Genomic DNA, 19,666 nt, shown 5'->3' on the forward strand with positions numbered 1-19,666 from the left:
TATTTTTCATGTTCATTTACAGATTTCTGCAACAATAAACATAGAACTTCTGTGAGTAAAGGCTAGTTGTCCGCCGTTTATATAACTTGTGTGAGTATGGGCTACTTGTCAAACGCTGCGCCCAGTTTCTTGATTTAGGGCACCATCTAGTGAAAATAAAACGGAAGTGCATAACACTGTCATAGCCTGGGTGAAAAAACGTGTGTTCGCGTTGGGACAATAAAGTCATAGCCTAGATATGCTCAAATGTCAGTGTGAGTCATAATGTCAGCTTCTGAAAGCTTCAATGAGCATTTTGTTAATCAAATTTGAAGGACATTAATATTACAGTTTCACATAGGTCAACTTCCTGCTATGAGAGATGTGCTTCAGTTAGACCCAATGATAAACTTCGCTGCATTCAACTGCTCTGCGCAAGAGTAAACGCGAGAGTCGAGGCGGTGGGTAAGATAAGATAGGCAAACGTATTTCCTGTACTGTACCTGATTCTACATTGTTGTCTTGCCTACAAAGTGTAAACTCACAAGTTGTTAAATCAGCCCCTGGAAAATGCAAGCCATCAAGTGTGTGGTGGTTGGAGATGGGTAAGTTCTTTAAATTATGTATGCGCGCAGTTCAACAACTGGTAGGCTACTTGGATTTGGGTGTGTTAAAAAGTGGACATTTAGAAAAACTCTATTTAGCCTTCTTTCAATTGTCTATTAATTGGGAGATGATTTTTTTCTCTGTTTATTGTACTACACATTCTTGTGTCAAGAGACAATTAATTCGTTTCATATTGCACTGGGAGCTGCAGTAATGTGGAATGTATGTACTTTTTCAATTTGGTTGTCATACTCTTAATGATGAGGTTATTGTATGCAGTTTGCACTTTTCATAACTTCCTCATAGCTGTGTTCTGTCAGCTTGATAGACATGAGGGGGGTAACGTTGTCAAAGGTGCCACAGAACAATCTAACCTTGTTCTACTCTGTATTAGCTAGACAAAGAACTAATACTTTTAAGTAACAGTCCTTTTGTGTACAGTATTAACCTTGATGTCCAGAAGCTCAATAGGTCTTTATCACAGAGTCAATACAACAACATAATGACGCCCTCAAGGCAGGCACTTCCCAGTAGAGCAAACCTCTAACTGTAAAACAGGCCACACAATTAACACTTAAAATTCCTAATTTGCATGTTCAGTTTTAACATCAGGTTGAGGAATGTATGATGACTTGATAATGACATTGTTCAACAGCCCTTAAATCAATAAGGAAGAGACAGTGTAGCAATACACACTGAATTCAGAAGACAGGAAGGAAGTGCCTACACTCTTAGAAAAAAAGGTGCTATCTAGAACCTAAAACGGTTATACGGTTGTCCCATAGGAGAACCCTTTTACGAGAACCCTTTTGGTTACTGAGGTAAAAACCCTTTCCACAGAGGGTTCTAAGTGGAACCCAAAAGGGTTCTCGTATGGGGACAGCCAAATAACTCTTTTGGAGTGTATGCAAGATTGGTGACAAGTTGAAAAAGACTAAATGGATGCTGAGATGCTAGCTGGAGATTGGGATCCGTGGGTGTAATGTCTGTAGGAGAGAGGAGATGGAGTTGGTGATAATGAGGGCCTCAATTAAAGAGAACGTTTACAAAGACACAGACAGACAGCAGTCAGTGAGGTCAATGCAGCCTTTTCCCGTTCTCCGTTCGTTAAACCTCTTCTCGTTTTGTAAAAGAGAAGTTCTGTTATGCTGCTTTTATCCTCCAGTTTTAGTTTTGAAGTTCCTCTTTAGTCTGTAGTGCACTCTGTCTGCACAGTCTCATGGTTAATAAAGGAACCAAAGCACTATACTCTGAACTGAACTATACTGAACTGAACTGAACTATACTCAACTAAATAATAGTTGAGTATAGTTCAGTACAGTACAGTACAGTAAATAAATAATAGTTATTTACTGTACTGTACTGAACTATACTCAACTATTATTTACTGTACTGTACTGTACTGAACTATACGCAACTATTATTTACTGTACTGTACTGTACTGTACTGAACTATACTCAACTATTATTTACTGTACTGTACTGTACTGAACTATACTCAACTATTATTTACTGTACTGTACTGTACTGAACTATACTCAACTATTATTTACTGTACTGTACTGTACTGAACTATACTCAACTATTATTTACTGTACTGTGCTGAACTATACTCAACTATTATTTACTGTACTGTACTGTACTGAACTATACGCAACTATTATTTACTGTACTGTACTGTACTGTACTGAACTATACTCAACTATTATTTACTGTACTGTACTGTACTGAACTATACGCAACTATTATTTACTGTACTGTACTGTACTGTACTGAACTATACTCAACTATTATTTACTGTACTGTACTGTACTGAACTATACTCAACTATTATTTACTGTACTGTACTGTACTGTACTGAACTATACTCAACTATTATTTACTGTACTGTACTGAACTATACTCAACTATTATTTACTGTACTGTACTGAACTATACTCAACTATTATTTACTGTACTGTACTGTACTGGACTATACTCAACTATTATTTACTGTACTGTACTGTACTGGACTATACTCAACTATTATTTACTGTACTGTACTGTACTGGACTATACTCAACTATTATTTACTGTACTGTACTGTGCTCAACTATACACAACTATTATTTACTGTACTGTACTGTACTGGACTATACTCAACTATTATTTACTGTACTGTGCTGAACTATACGCAACTATTATGTACTGTACTGTACTGAACTATACTCAACTATTATTTACTGTACTGTGCTGAACTATACGCAACTATTATTTACTGTACTGTACTGAACTATACACAACTATTATTTACTGTACTGTACTGAACTATACTCAACTATTATTTACTGTACTGTACTGAACTATATGCAACTATTATTTACTGTACTGTACTGGATTATACTCAACTATTATTTACTGTACTGTGCTGTACTGACACTATACTCAACTATTATTTACTGTACTGTACTGTACTGAACTATACTCAACTATTATTTACTGTACTGAACTATACTCAACTATTATTTACTGTACTGTACTGTACTGAACTATACTCAACTATTATTTACTGTACTGTACTGAACTATACTCAACTATTATTTACTGTACTGTACTGTACTGACCTATACTCAACTATTATTTACTGTACTGTACTGAACTATATGCAACTATTATTTACTGTACTGTACTGTACTGGATTATACTCAACTATTATTTACTGTACTGTGCTGTACTGAACTATACTCAACTATTATTTACTGTACTGTACTGTACTGAACTATACTCAACTATTATTTACTGTACTGAACTATACTCAACTATTATTTACTGTACTGTACTGAACTATACTCAACTATTATTTACTGTACTGTACTGAACTATATGCAACTATTATTTACTGTACTGTACTGTACTGAACTATACTCAACTATTATTTACTGTACTGTACTGTACTGTACTGTACTGTACTGTACTGTACTGTACTGTACTGTACTGTACTGTACTGTACTGTGCTGTCCAAACCTTTGAACCAGTCATGCATGTCTATGTTTGGGCCAAATTAAGCCCGGTCCAGACGTCTGTGGATGTTAAAATTAAGGCCAGGTCGGACTAATAAAATGAAGCAACTTTTCAACTTCCATCGATGTCCAGTGTCAGTTAGTGCTCAGTGGGTGAGGATGCTGGTTACAGTACATGGAAAGAGAGGGGGCCCATGGGTCTGTGTCAGTAAGAGCTGGTAGAGGTGACATTAACTGGAGAGAAAGAGAAGAGAAAGAGAGAGAAGTGAAACAGAGAGGGAGTGGTTGTCCAAACTTTTCACAGAGATAGAGATAGAGAGAGAGAGAGAGAGAGAGAGAGAGAGAGAGAGAGAGAGAAAGAAAGAAAGAGAGAATGACAGACAAAGATAAATACTTTACAAAGGTACACTTCATGAGAGGTTCTATGCCCCTATCGTCCTGACTGTCACTCAGTGTCACCGCCCTGCCTCCTGCCAACTCTGACATCCCGGTCCCCCTATGTGGAGAACCCCTGTAGATCAGGAGACTTGAATAGCTTTGAAACTGTGATGGATTACTTGTTTGAATGCAGTCATACAGTATGTATACGTGGGGAACATAGATATGTTTATGCCTATAGGCTACATCAAGGCAGAGGTGACAGAAACAAAATAGGACACAAATAGGCCAACAACTTCCTTCTGGAGTGTGGCATTTAGGTGTACGTGTGATTTTGACATCTATATCCTCCTCGGTTGTGTTTTGTTTTCGGCCTTCTGACTAAGTGAGAAGTGAGAGCATTTAAAATGAACTCTGCCCAGCCAGTGGTAATTAGGTTGGTCTTTGAAGTCAGATGCTGTATATGTTGGATTCCCACCATGAAGTATCATTGAAAAGAATTCATGTGCTGTAACTTTTAACTACTGTAGCATGATTGGCACTTTTTAGTCTTTTGTTCCGTTGTAGAACTTTGAGTTGAAAAGTAATTGCCCTGTTAAAAGGAGTACCTTTCAGATGCATCATAGAATATAGCATTTCACATGGTTCCATCAGGTTCATGTAGTAAGTTATCACAATGCCATCATTGGATTTAGGGCTTCCATCCACCCCTGCCCCTTGTCCATCTGTGTGTGGGGGTAAGAAGAGAGAGAGAGCCTCATGCAGGAGGAGCAGGTGGAGAGTAGGAAGCACGGGGCCCCTACATTTAGACCACAGTCAACAGCATGTGTGTGTGAGTCAGAGGGTAGCAGAGATACAGACCGCTCAATGACACACTAACTCACCACTGAGAGAGTGAAACAGACACTATCACACTACCCTGTATCTCACTCTCATATCACCTCTCTCTCTCTCTCTCCCTCTCTCTATCTCATATCACGTCTCTCTCTCATATCACTTCTCTGTCTCTCTCTCTCTCTCTCTCTCTCTATCTCAATACACGTCTCTCTCTCATATCACCTCTCTCTCTCTCTCTCAATCTCATATCACGTCTCTCTCTCATATCACCTCTCTCTCTCTCGTCACCTCTCTCTTTCTCTCTCGCTCTTGACTTCAGTTAGTGTAGACAGAACTGCTTCTTGCCACCTAATATAATATACAGTAAGTTATTACTAATCATGTCTTCCACAAGGGTATAAACTATGAATGTTTCTCCAGTTATTTTCAATGGCATCTATCAGGTTTCTTCTACCCAACCTTGAATGCTAATCTAATGATGTTCAAGGTGGAGCCAATCTGTAGAAGAAGCTGATGGTAGCCTGCCTACGTATAGCCCGGGGTGTCACTTTCTAACCTTGCCCTAAAAATGTAACTCTGGGAGCACTCCTCAGACTAGCATTCCTTCCCTCCTGTCTGTACATGCAGGTTCGTGCTTCTTATTGGAATTTTACTGCAAAAACCTTGACTGTGTTTTTAGCTGCTGACTGTCAGAGGTGTTTTAGAACACTGACAAGAAGCTAGAGAAAACAGATTACTGCTTCTCATAATGTAGGCAAGTTTGAAAGAAGCCAGGCCCCATCATGCTGTTCATTCAGCACATTGTACATAGTTAGAATGTCTATGGCCATTTATCATACTGTAGCAAGCAATAAGGACAGTATATTGGCATCTTCTTTGCACAGGGAAAATCCCAAAAATGAGTTGGCGTGCTGTTGTTGTACCATTTTATCATGAGTGGGAGTGGACAATGATAGACACCAAGCTGAATTTAATGATGGTATTCTGGCGAAAATATGATGGAAGCTTTCCAAACAAGAAACATTTAAAGAATTGACGTAATCTGCAATTTTACGTTTCTTACCATATTAAGGCAGCTAACCCTTAAAAAAAGAAAACATTTCTCACCACTTCCATCTGCGTCTGGTCTCCCATCCATGGTCGGACCAGAACCGACTCTGCTCAGCAAACCTGTCTGCCTGCAGGTTGCTATCCTGCTGAAATGAATGTGCCAAAACTTGCAACTAGAAAAAGCAGTGGCATATAGTACTTAAGTAAAAATACTTTAAAGTACTACTTAAGTAGTGTTTTGGGGTATCTGTACTTTACTTTACTATTTATATTTTTTACAACTTTTAATTTACTTCACTACATTCCTAAAGAAGATTATGTACTTTTTACTCCATACCTTTCCCTGACACCCAAAAGTACTACATTCTGAATGCTGAGCAGGACAGAAAACGGTTCAATTCACACACTTATCAAGAGACCATCCCTGGTCATCTCTACTGCCTCTGATCTGGTGGACTCAGTAAACAGAGACCATCCCTGGTTATCTCTACTGCCTCTGATCTGGTGGACTCAGTAAACAGAGACCATCCCTGGTCATCTCTACTGCCTCTGATCTGGTGGACTCAGTAAACAGAGACCATCCCTGGTCATCTCTACTGCCTCTGATCTGGAGGACTCAGTAAACAGAGACCATCCCTGGTCATCCCTACTGCCTCTGATCTGGAGGACTCAGTAAACAGAGAACATCCCTGGTCATCTCTACTGCCTCTGATCTGGAGGACTCAGTAAACAGAGACCATCCCTGGTCATCCCTACTGCCTCTGATCTGGAGGACTCAGTAAACAGAGAACATCCCTGGTCATCTCTACTGCCTCTGATCTGGTGGACTCAGTAAACAGAGACCATCCCTGGTCATCTCTACTGCCTCTGATCTGGTGGACTCAGTAAACAGAGACCATCCCTGGTCATCTCTACTGCCTCTGATCTGGAGGACTCAGTAAACAGAGACCATCCCTGGTCATCCCTACTGCCTCTGATCTGGAGGACTCAGTAAACAGAGAACATCCCTGGTCATCTCTACTGCCTCTGATCTGGTGGACTCAGTAAACAGAGACCATCCCTGGTCATCTCTACTGCCTCTGATCTGGTGGACTCAGTAAACAGAGACCATCCCTGGTCATCTCTACTGCCTCTGATCTGGTGGACTCAGTAAACAGAGACCATCCCTGGTTATCTCTACTGCCTCTGATCTGGTGGACTCAGTAAACAGAGACCATCCCTGGTCATCCCTACTGCCTCTGATCTGGTGGACTCAGTAAACAGAGACCATCCCTGGTCATCCCTACTGCCTCTGATCTGGTGGACTCAGTAAACAGAGACCATCCCTGGTCATCCCTACTGCCTCTGATCTGGTGGACTCAGTAAACACACATGCTTTGTTTGTAAATTATGTCTTAGCGTTAGAGTGTGTCCATGGCTATCCATAAATGAAAAATATGAAAAACATTGTGCCATATGGTTTGCTTAATATAAGTACTTTTTAAAATTATTCATACTTTTACTTTTGATGCTTAAGTATATTTAAAACCAAATACTTTTAGACTTTTACTCAAGTAGTATTTTACTGGGTGACTTTCACTTTTACTTGTGTAATTTTCTATTCAGGTATCTTTACATTTACTCAAGTATGAGATTTGAGTACTTTTTCCACCACTGGAAAAAATCCAGCGAAAGCAAAGGCCAGGGTAACATAACCGAAAATAGGTAGAATTGTTTCATTTAATTAAATCCATTTACAATTCATTTTCCCTCGCTTTGACATTTTTTTCTTTGCAATATTTTTTTTTGCTATCAATACTTTTGGATTTATGTTTTGCTTTTAATATCATTACTTTTGTTTGCAATACTAAGAATTTTGTTCTTGGCTTCAGAAGTTTTGCTTGATATTAATGGGACAAAAGTAACTCACTCACTAGAGAATGGCACGATGTAGTAACACTACTAATCTAAACTAAGGAGTTTAAAGCAGCAATCCTTAATTGAAACATTAACAGGTGTCCTCCCCACCACAGTTTCGGTAAAACGCTGAGGGATGGGGCTGGAGAAACGCAACCACTTTCAAATCCATAGACGACACTATGGATGCGAGGACTGACCATCCATGCTATCAAAATTATAGTTTTAACCATATTATTAGACTTATACAGTGTTTGTTTACATTAACTTTGTTAACAAACATTGGAGTAAAAAAACAAAATGAATTTCATGTGGATTTTTTTCACATATGAAATGGCACGTTGCATTTTGTTTTTGCATTCCACATGTGAAAGTGATAATTTCACATGTGAAGTTTTCTTTACGTATGAAACTCCAAATGTGATTTTCTCATGTGAATGTTTTTCACACGTGAAAATGCAATTCTAACTGAATAGAAAATTAATATGGTTTCACTTGTGAAATTTGACCTCAATATGTGTGGCTGTGTGTGTGTGTGTGTGTGTGTGTGTGTGTGTGTGTGTGTGTGTGTGTGTGTGTGTGTGTGTGTGTGTGTGTGTGTGCGTGTGCGTGTGCTCGTGCTCGTGCTCGTGCGCACGTGAGTGTGCCAATGTGCTATTGCAGCAAGAAAATGTGTGTGTATGTGTTGGCACACAACTGATTGCGCAAAGTCTGTTTCAGTGCTGTGGGAAAGACATGCCTGCTCATCAGCTACACAACCAACGCCTTCCCTGGAGAGTACATCCCCACAGTGTAAGTACTGGACCACAGACAGACACAGTGGACATGATATGGCTGGTACAGTGACAAATGTGTGGGCTGAATGGACAAACATCATACATAATGCAACCAATAACCAGAAATAGGAAATAATATTATATTCACAATAATTCTAGGGATTGGTATGCTAGATATTGACTTTACTTTCACAAACACCTATGGTATGCAGTTTGTATACACTCAGTGGCCAGTTTATTAGGTACACTATCTAGTACCGGGTCGGACCCCACTTTACCTTCAGAACAGCCTGAATTCTTTGGGGCATGGCGTTCAATTGTTGCTCAATTGTTGTCAAGGGACCTAACGTGTGCCAGGAAAACATTCCCCACACCAGTACCGTTAACACCAGGCAGGATGGGTCCATGGATTCAAGTTGTCTTGATGTCTGTCTGCCTGCTTTATATAGCAAGCCACGACCATGTGACTCACTGTCTGTAGGAGCGATCCATTTTCGTGAACGGGGTGGTGTACCTAATAAACTGTATACTGTTTATTCTGTGTAAGGATTTTCACTGTGATATGTTCTAGATGTAATGGACTCATTTGTCTTGCAGGTTTGATAACTACTCAGCCAATGTGATGGTGGACAGTAAGCCAGTGAACCTGGGACTGTGGGATACAGCAGGACAGGAGGACTATGACAGACTCAGACCTCTGTCCTATCCTCAGACGGTAACACACATACAGAATCTCTATTACAAATGATATACAGTGGGGTCCGGAATTATTGACACCCTTGATAAAGATGAGCAGTAATGACTGTATACTGTCCAATTAATAATGGATGCTGCCATGATTACGAATAATCCTGAATGAATTGTGAATAATGATGAATGAGAAAGTTACAGAGGGTCAAAAATCATAGCCCCAAAACATGCTAACCTCCCCTGTTATTGGTAATGTCTTGGGGGTATGATCTTTGACCCTCTGTAACTTTCTCATTCATCATTATTCACTATTCATTCAGGATGTAAGCTGTTGACTACTTTATTTATAAGAATCTTTAGGGGTGTCATTAAATTTGACGACTACTTTTTTGAGAAAAACATAATATTACTAGTTAAACTAAATCTCTTTGAGCAATTGTATTAGTATAAAAGAATATAATTTCCACGTTGTTTGGAGCACACAATATAGTTCAGTATTTGCATACTACATTTTATATAGTCATTATCGCTCATATTTATCAAACGTGTCGATAATTTTGGACCCCACGTCTTCTACTACTCTGATACACCTTTCTACCCTTCGGTACAACCACATGTATTACTCCCTACACCTTCACTGACCAATGACCATATACACTATATAAATCACTAGATCTAATCTGTTTACAACATCAACATCTCCCTACACCTTTAATACTACCATTGATCAGGCACTATGTTTGTCCCCTAGGATGTGTTCCTCATCTGCTTCTCTCTGGTGAGCCCAGCATCGTTTGAGAACGTCAGAGCCAAGGTGAGTGGATGCTGTGTGATCTTCATGTCTGTTGTGCTACAGTGTATAGGTACATATAGTATGCAATACACACATATTCTATTTGATCCGCCGCCGGTGTTTTCCTCTGTACCTAATGCTGGGATAGCGGAGGACTTTGTTCTCATAATGTAGGTGTTGATTGGCGTTGATTGACACAGTGCCATTAATAAAGGCTGCAGCATCCCCAAGAGCTGCAGTATGCAGCATACATTATAGATTACTATACGGAGAGATTAACGTGTCAATACTGTTGATCACTCCTAAAGCACAGGGGTATTTAAATGTGCTTACCTTTCTGTGAATATAGATGGGCCATCATCCGTCAGTAATACAGAGGGGGTTGATGGACAGAACAGGAAAACAGTAGAAGGCCAGTTAATCTATAAAATACCTGTCAAGATTAAGATAATGAAGTCAGTCTAAACACATAAAGAAATCAATCAATTTAAAAAGGATAGGCTACTCTGGTTTACCTGCTTTCAATAGAACATCCAAGTGTACCGTATAATAAAACAAACATATTGCAGATTCTGGCATTTACGGTACAGTAATAGGATATAGTCCAATGGACAATGAATATTTTTCTATTTGAACTATGTCTGAGTAATGCTATTGTCAATAGTTGTTTTGTGATCTGCTGCTTTCAGCTCTACCTGTTGTTGCAGAGGCCATGGTTTAGTCGCTTCAGTCAGACAGTCATAAATAAAATATTTCAAATCCAAGGACTAGAACAGCACATCTATTCAGGTAGCACCTTGCATCCCGTTGGATTCCAATGAACCTCACTCCATTTGGATATGATATAGAGGTCTGTTCATCAATAGAAATCATAGTCAATCATATTCATTCAGGTTTACGTCAGAGAGAAGTAATCATCTCTTCTTTAACGGAGTCAAACATGGATGTCCCATGTGAACTTAACTCACCTAATGAACGATGAGACCTCTACCTACTCCCCCAGGTAACTGTCAGGGTCTGTGTCTTTTCACTGCATGGGGCACACAGTTCACATGTCACCTTGGCAGCTCTCAGCTACTGCTGAACGAAGCTGTCCTTGAGCCCTCTATCTCTCTACTGCCATTCTGATGAAAAGGAGAAGATAGTAATTGTCCCACCCTATCTCTCCATCTCCATCTCTCCAGAAGTCATGGGTTTTAAACTGACACACTACTATAGAAGTTTAATTCACATCAAAGAGCTATGATATCACCAAAAAAGCCTGCCAAACGTTACCCTTTTCAAACACTTTTAACGTTGCTTCTTCTCATACCATTGCCTCAGCCATAGGCTTTGTCAAAAAGTTCTGGAAAATGGTTAAAGACCTGGAGAATAAACCCTCCTCCTCACAGCTGCCCATGTCCCTTAATGTTGATGATGTGGTTTCTACTGACAAGAAGCACATGGCTGAGCTCTTTAATCACCACTTCATTAAGTCAGGATTCCTATTTGACTCAGATATGCCTCCTTGCCCATCCAACATTTCCTCATCTCCCATCCCTTCTAATGCGACTATCCCCGATGCTCCTCCCTCTTTTCCCCCCTGCCCCGCTACAAAGTTTCTCCCTGCAGGCGGTTACTGAGTCCGAGGTGCTAAAGGAGCTCCTTAAACTTGATAGAGTTAGATGGTTTAGACCCTTTCTTCTTTAAGGTTGCTGCCCCTATCATCGCCAACCCTATCTCCGGCCTTTTTAACCTTTCTCTCCTTTCTGGGGAGGTTCTCATTGCTTGGAAGGCTGCCATGGTTCGTCCTTTATTTAAAGGGGAAGATCAAGCTGATCCTAATCTTTATAGGCATGTTTCTATTTTGCCCTGATTATCAAAAGTGTTGGAAAAACTTGTCAATAATCAGCTGACTGGCTTTCTTTATGTCTATATTATTCTCTCAGGTATGCAATCTGGTTTCCGCTCAGGTTAGGGATGTGTCATTGCAACCTTAAAGGTCCTCAATGATTTCACCATTGCCCTTGATTCTAAGCAATATTGTGCTGCAATTTTTATTGACATGGCCAAAGCTTTTGATACGGTAGACCATTCCATTCTTGTGGGCCGGCTAAGGACTATTGGTGTCTCTGAGGGGTCGTTGGCCTGGTTTGCTAACTACCTCTCTCAAAGAGTGCAGTGTATAAAGTCAGAACATTTGCTATCTCAGCCACTGCCTGTCACCAAGAGAGTACCTCAAGGCTTGATCCTAGGCTCCACGCTCTTCTTAATTTACATCAAAACATAGCTCAGGCAGTAGGAAGCTCTCTCATCCATTTATATGCAGATGATACAGTCTTATACTGAGATGGCCCCTCCATGGATGTTGTGTTAAATGCTATACAACAAAGCTTTCTAAGTGTCCAACTAGCTTTCTCTACCCTTAACCTTGTTCTGAACTCCTCCAAAACAAAGGCCATGTGGTTTGGTAAGAAGAATTCCCCTCCTCCCACAGGTGTTATTACTACCTCTGAGGGTTTAGAGCCTCATAGAAGTACTTAGGAGTATGGCTAGACGGTTCACTGTCCTTCTCTCAGCACATATGAAAGCTGCAGGCTGAAGTTAAATCTAGACTTTGTTTCCTCTATCGTAATCGCTCCTCTTTCACCCCAGCTGCCAAAGTAAGCCTGATTCAGATGACCATCCTACCCATACTAGATTACAGAGACGTAATTTATAGATCAGCAGGTAAGGGTGCTCTCGAGCGGCTAGGTGTTCTTTACCATTCGGCCATCAGATTTGCCACCAATGCTCCTTATAGGACACATCACTGCACTCTATACTCCTCTGTAAACTGGTCATCTCTGTATACCTGTCGCAAGACCCATTGGTTGATGATTATTTATAAAACCCTCTTAGGCCTCACTCCCCCCTATCTGAGATATCTACTGCAGCCCTCATCCTCCTCACACAACACCCGTTCTGCCAGTCACATTCTGTTAAAGGTCCCCAAAGCACACACATCCCTGGGTCACTCCTCTTTTCAGTTCGCTGCAACTAGCGACTGGAACGAGCTGCAACAAACACTCAAACTGGACAGTTTTATCTCAATCTCTTCATTCAAAGACTCGATCATGGACAGTCTTACTGCCAGTTGTGGCTGCTTTGTGTGATGTATTGTTGTCTCTACCTTCTTGCCCTTTGTGCTGTTGTCTGTGCCCAATAATGTTTGTACCATGTTTTGTGCTGCTACCATTTTGTGTTGCTACCATGTTGTTGTTATGTTGTGTTGCTACCATGCTGTGTTGTCATGTGTTGCTGCCTTGCTATGTTGTTGTCTTTAGTCTCCCTTTATGTAGTGTTGTGTTGTCTCTCTTGTTGTGATGTGTGTTTTGTCCTATATTTATATTGTATTTATTTTTATTTTTAATCCCAGGCCCCTTCCCGCAGGAGGCATATTGCCTTTTGGTAGGCTGTCATTGTAAATAAGAATTTGTTCTTAACTGACTTTCCTAGTTAAATAAGGTTAAATTAAGTGTCTGACTCCTCTGACTTCACTGTCAACAATTTGAATTGAGCTGATTAGTTTGGGAACAATCAGTGTTGGAGAGGACAGCATTATATCAAGAGCAGTGGAGGTCAAAAGACAATGAAGTTTGATAAATCTGCTTTACTTGATATGACATTGTCAAAACAACCCTAATATGGTCCAGAGTGGTCTGAAGGCAGGTCTGGTAGGTCGCTGGAAAGTATTAATGTGTCATTTATTCTTACTACATAGATTTCAAGTGCTCAAACTAAGAAGGAGGGGAAAGAAAAGTGTTCTTGCTATTGGCAATTATTGAAAAGACCAGTGTTAATCCATTACAATTTGTGCCGTTTCGAATCGCACCGCTTTCCCAAATGACTTTACTCAGCCCTTTAATTTATGATTAGCTTCAAACAATAGCAATCTCGCTTCTCCAGCCCTTATGCAAATGTTTGCCGCTTTTCACATTTAAAGAACAAACCTCTTTAGTCGTTTTTTCCTCCTCTCTCCATCTTTCTCAGTCTGTTTTTCTCATGGCATGTTCCCAATGAGTCTCCATGGTAACACTGACCATGTATGCAAATGGCGCCTTAGTAGATTACCAGGCTTTCAGGTGACATTAGGATCTATTTAACATGGAAGTTAGGCTACAGACTGTGTGGGGGAAGAGTCACAGCCAGAGTCACAGCCATGTAGCATGTTGCTCACACTAACCCACCCATGTCACTCTGGTATTTGCCTGTCAAAAGGAGATTCAATTGACCCGTGTTATCTCTGATTATTGCCACGGTACTCCTCCTACTGCTATCACCGTTTTGGATCAGCAGGAGATCAATAATCAATTAGCCATCGCTGGGTAAATGGTTGGAGCTTGAATTTCTCTCCAAGCTTCTCAAGACAACTCATATCTTAACCTAGCAGAACCTAATTCCCTCACTCAGTTTCAGAGAGATACTAGTAAACTAAAGGTGCCATTTTCGAAGAAAACGCAGAATTGCTACACCACCAAATTAATGTGTTTCCATTTAATCCAGTCAGCCTCAATGGAAGTTAGGGATGATTTAACTCATGGCACCATCGCCGTTCTTAGTTGGAAGCTGGGAAGTTTTATTTGTTAAAGTGACATCTCTTACCTGTCCTGGTATATAGAGAAGCATCCTTTCATCTCTCTTCCACAGAGTCTGTAGGGTCAGGGCAGAGGTAACCCCTTAGTTCCTGAATAGTAAAAGCCTTTTATTGTAAAGCTGCTCTTCTCCAATGAGTCCTCCTAAGGAGCTAAGTCCCCCTAAGGTGCTAAGGACTGGGGTAGATCTCTGTGAGATCTCTGTGAGATCTACCCCAGTCCTTTGTGTGGCAGTCAAGTTTTGATGGCAGGAAGGCCAAAGAGTGCAGAGGAGTGGGCGTTTGTCCCCATAGACGATGACTAAATAATGGCTACCCTGCAATGAAAGAGAGACAGACACGAGAGGCAGAAAAACCTTGGTGCAAGCAATGGTACTAAGAATTCTTGATGCATTTCTCACAGAATGTAGTGTGTGTGTGTGTGTGTGTGTGTGTGTGTGTGTGTGTGTGTGTGTGTGTGTGTGTGTGTGTGTGTGTGTGTGTGTGTGTGTGTGTGTGTGTGTGTGTGTGTGTGTGTGTGTGTGTGTGTGTGTGTGTGTGTGTGTGTGTGTGTTTTCTCGGTAGACTCAGTGAAATACCTGAAATGTGTGTATGTGTGCATACTCTATGTGCGTGCTTCACTGTCACTGTTCTCATTACTATACATTCATGCTCTATAAAAAGGAAACATTTTCAACCTTGACATTCCCTCCACTCTGCTGTAACAGCTAATGATGGCTTGCAGGATGGATCCTATATTGTATTAGAGACCCCAATAATTACTGACGTATGAACATACGTAGAGCTGTTAACCAGGTGTTAAGCAGAGAAGCTGATGAAAGGCCTCCAAATGAACAGAGGCACACTAAAATAAGTGACGGTGACTCACTAACGTCATTCATAAGCATTCATTTCCTATTCTGCAAAAGCGTACACTGCTCTCTTGTTTCTATCAGTCACTCAATGCGGAAGAAGGAACTTCCTTTTTCATTGAGTGACTGATAGAAACAAGAGAGCAGCCATTTTATTTGAATAGTGTGTAATAATAATGACGGTAATGATAGTAGTAATAATAATAGTAATAGACAGAGTATCCTAGATTTTATGTGTGAGGAGCTATACCAGGAATCAACCTCTGCATTAACTGGCTACTCCATAATACAGTAGTAGAACCAGAGGGGAAGAGACGAAGCGAGAGGCTTGAGTCTGCCCCAAATTCTGTCCACAAAATCTGTCCACAAGTAAGGTGTCGAATTTCGTCAACTAAAAAATGTAATTCTAATATGCTACGGGAGCCTTATTTGATCGAATAGACGTTTTGTAATGTTTAGGTTGTTACGAATGTTCTGATATAAGTGGACACACGTGGCATTCCTGCAACTTTGAAAAAATTATTTTATTTTGGAGTTATGCCTGTTGTTCACATGTGTATGTGCCCTCTCATTGGTTAGAATGTTCCCGCCTGACCCCGCCTCCTCCTGTCTGCAGTCCGCTTTGTGGACATTTATTCTCATTATTAAAGTGGTCAGTCCAGTATCTTGTCAGAATATAGATTATCTTTGGTAGAATTAACGATGAGATGTATCACCAAAAAGGAAGTGAAAAGTAATTCAGTATCTTTTGCTGCGGCCATGTTGACCGACTCTGTGTGTGTGTGCTTGCTCCCTCTAGTGGTACCCTGAGGTACGACACCACTGCCCCTCCACACCCATCATCCTTGTGGGCACCAAGCTGGATCTGAGGGACGAGAAGGAAACCATTGAGAAGCTGAAGGAGAAGAAGCTAGCGCCCATCACCTACCCACAAGGCTTAGCACTAGCCAAAGAGATAGGTATGTAGGTCTCTGGGATCCTGAATTAGTGATAGTGCATCAGAGATCTACCATGATTGGTATACAGTGGTCACATATACAGTGGTCACTCTGGGTTTGTGATTGGATATGACTGAATCATTGATTGATTATCTGTCATTTTAATGATTGTTGTTCACAGAGCTGTACAGTATCATGGAACACTTTGTATTCTGCTCTTAGTCCTTATACTGCATAGTTGTTGAGATTTCATGTCGCCCAAGTCATCGCCCGCCAGCCGTGCATTATGCCAGATAAACAGTCTATCCTCTTCATGTCCCTCATACATCTTTTGTGTGTTTTCTGGGTAGACTCGGTGAAGTACCTGGAATGCTCTGCCCTGACCCAGCGGGGGCTGAAGACGGTCTTTGACGAGGCCATCCGAGCGGTGCTGTGCCCCCAGCCCACCAAGGTGAAGAAACGACCCTGTCTACTCATCTGATCTCAGACCTGTGGATAGACCAAGAGGGAAGGGCTCAGGAATCACACAACAGCAAATGTTGATTTTAGTTAAATACAAAGTTTGGCAGTTTTACAAAGTGGTCTAATGTTCAGATGAGTCAACATATGTAGTGTTGAGTCTTGCCATCTGTACTGTATATCCAGCTATAATTACAGTATATAGTGTATGCCTCAATCCCAAATGAATGGAAGATAGTTGGACCGTCGGATTGTACCATTACAGATGGTGCCTACCTTTCCCACTGGTTGGGGATTGAGGCATATAGCTGGATCTATGATTCTTCTCAATGTTAGATCACTGTTTAGGTCTGAAAACAACCATCAGACTTTCTGGAGCATCAATATAAATGTCCTTAATATTTTCAAGACAAATCCTGGATATGTACACATGGATAAGTGTTTTAGATTCATATATTGGTATTGGTTTTGGTTTCTGACTCATGATCTATATGATTTGTTAATGCAGTGACTGATCCTTACTGTACAAGAAAGACACTGAAAAATACATAGACAAAACAATACAGTGTGTATAGTCAGAAATGTATTGCACCATCCTAATATAAGAAACTTTCTAAAATGATCATGTTGTTTACTCTATAAAATGTATTTTTCATATTTTGACATGATACAGCATTCTACTATATTTCTAAGGTACCGTATTACTTTTCTCTCTATTACAATTTAATTTAACACAAAAAAAACATATGTGTGTGTGTGTTTATGTGTCCCCTTGCCCTTAGAACAGCCTCAATTCGTTGGGGCATGGACTCTACAAGGTGTCAGAAGCGTTCCACAGGGATGCTGGCCCATGTTGACTCCAATGTTTCCCACAGTTTTGTCAAGTTGGCTGGATATCCTTTGGGCGGTGGACCATTCTTGATACACACGAGAAACTGTTGAGCGTGAAAAACACAGAAGCGTTGCAATTCTTGACACAAACTGGTGCGCCTGGCACCTGCTACCAGACCCCGTTCAAAGGCGCTAACATTTTTTGTCTTGCCCATTCACCCTCTGAATGGCACACATACACAATCCATGTTTCAATTGTCTCAAGGATTAAAAATCCTTCTTTAACCTGACTCCTCCCCTCCTCCCCTGTTAAAAAAAAAGGTATACTCAGTGATAAGTACAGCATGCCAGCTTGTATTTGAGGGTATTATCATACATACATGACCTGTTTTGCCATTTGGAAATGAAAGCACTTTATGTTTCTCGTCCCTCCATTTGAAGAAATCATAAGTATTTGGACTTAAGTCAAAAGTTTAGCATTTGGTACCATTTTCCTTGCACACAATGACTACATCAAGCTTGTGACTTTTCAAATGTGTTGGGTGCTGGCCTCCCGAGTGGCACTGCACTCAAAGGCACTGCATCACAGTGCTTGAGGCGTCACTACAGACCCGGGTTTGAACCCGGGCTGTGTGGCAGCCGGCTGCGACCGGGAGACCCATGAGGCGGCGCACAATTGGCCCAGTGTCGTCCGGGTTAGGGCAGGGTTTGGCCCGGCCGGGATGTCCTTGTCCCATTGTGCTCTAGCGACTTCTGTGGTGGGCCGGGCGCATGCATGCTGACACGGTCGCCAGTTGTACGGTATTTCCTCTGATACATTGGTACGGCTGGCTTCCAGGTTAAGCGAGCAGTGTCAAGAAGCAGTGCAGCTTGGCAGGGTTGTGTTTCGGAGGATGCATGACTCCGTACGTGAGTTGCGGTGATGGGACAAGACTGTAACTAACAATTGGATATCATGAAATTGGTGAGAAAAAGGGGTAAAAAGTTTTTTTTAATTAATAAATTGTTGGGGGCTTTTGTGGTTAGTGTTTCTGATTATGTTTTGGAACTGAATGGTGAATAATGTCTTGTGCCAATATGTTTCATGTGGATGCTACCATGATTATTGCTAATCGTGAATAATGATATGGGGCACAAAGTCGAATGGCATTATTTATGATTCATTCATGATTTGTCTTTATCATGGCATTATCAGGATTCATTTAGAAACATCTAATCAAGGAATACTGTATGGGACCAAATCAAGGAATATGGGACCAAATACTAAACCTTTGACTATTTGAATAAGCTATAAGTGAATTTTTCCAAATACTACTGACTTATTCTCATGGGGGAGACTAGATACATATAGTGTTTTCATATCTAAACAGTAGAACAGATAGGAATATATATATGAGAATACCCTCAAATAAAAGGTGACATGTTGTACTTTCACCTCATACGAAACATTTCATCTCAAATCCAAAATTCTGGTGTATAGAGCCAAATAAAAATGTTTAACTGTCCAAATACATATGGAGGGGAGTGTTCTACTGGGGCCTACTTTTACAACAGCTACCTAGACATCATCTCCCCTCCAGGGCTACAGCATAGTACTGTGATGTGTCGGAAACTGACATGTACTACCACAGAAATCCACTCTGTCTTAAAATAAACCTGTATTTTCTCTAGTAGCCTCGTGTATTGATTCCAACCACAGGCATCACTCTCTCATGTTGCCTGTAGGGGAATAGAGGAGTTTCAGAGCGGCAGGATGAAGAGGTTTATTCCTCTGACTCATGACAGGTATGTCTGCTGAACCCTTTGATCCATCCTTCTGGCAACTAGACTCTGAGCAAACAGGCATCTCACAATCAAAAGTTTGATACAAAATAGGAAATGGCTTTGGCAATTCATCATTTTCACACATACAGTTAAGGGTTTATTCAAAACACCCATGTTATGTACGGGTGGTTTGTCTGTTCTCTCCTC

At 40.8% G+C, this 19,666-nt stretch overlaps 1 protein-coding gene across 2 annotated transcripts; it reads left to right on the top strand.

Annotated features, from left to right (window-relative positions):
* Window positions 1–228: 228 nt before the first annotated feature.
* On the top strand, window positions 229–19,368 carry LOC109881073 (ras-related C3 botulinum toxin substrate 2). 2 transcript variants are annotated; one of them, XM_031834714.1, is made up of 6 exons: window positions 229–584; window positions 8,466–8,537; window positions 9,119–9,236; window positions 9,963–10,025; window positions 16,267–16,426; window positions 16,756–19,368. In XM_031834714.1, exons 1-6 carry the CDS (start codon window positions 550–552, stop codon window positions 16,884–16,886), a joined length of 579 nt encoding a protein of 192 aa, XP_031690574.1. In that variant the 5' UTR covers window positions 229–549; the 3' UTR covers window positions 16,887–19,368. The 2 variants fall into 2 exon arrangements, with proteins under 2 accessions (XP_031690574.1, XP_031690575.1); XM_031834715.1 differs by having other exon boundaries at window positions 16,267–16,430; window positions 16,756–16,816.
* Window positions 19,369–19,666: the final 298 nt, after the last annotated feature.

This window comes from Oncorhynchus kisutch, linkage group LG10 (genome assembly GCF_002021735.2).
Source record: "Oncorhynchus kisutch isolate 150728-3 linkage group LG10, Okis_V2, whole genome shotgun sequence".
In the NCBI taxonomy this organism is placed as follows: Eukaryota; Metazoa; Chordata; class Actinopteri; order Salmoniformes; family Salmonidae; genus Oncorhynchus; species Oncorhynchus kisutch.

Excerpts from the sequence above, each read along its gene's own strand:
- LOC109881073 (XM_031834714.1), top strand. The coding sequence starts at position 550 with ATGCAAGCCATCAAGTGTGTGGTGGTTGGAGATGG. Across the intron at positions 8,538-9,118 it reads GGAGAGTACATCCCCACAGT|GTTTGATAACTACTCAGCCA; the intron begins GTAAGTACTGGA and ends TTTGTCTTGCAG. Across the intron at positions 10,026-16,266 it reads TTGAGAACGTCAGAGCCAAG|TGGTACCCTGAGGTACGACA; the intron begins GTGAGTGGATGC and ends TGCTCCCTCTAG.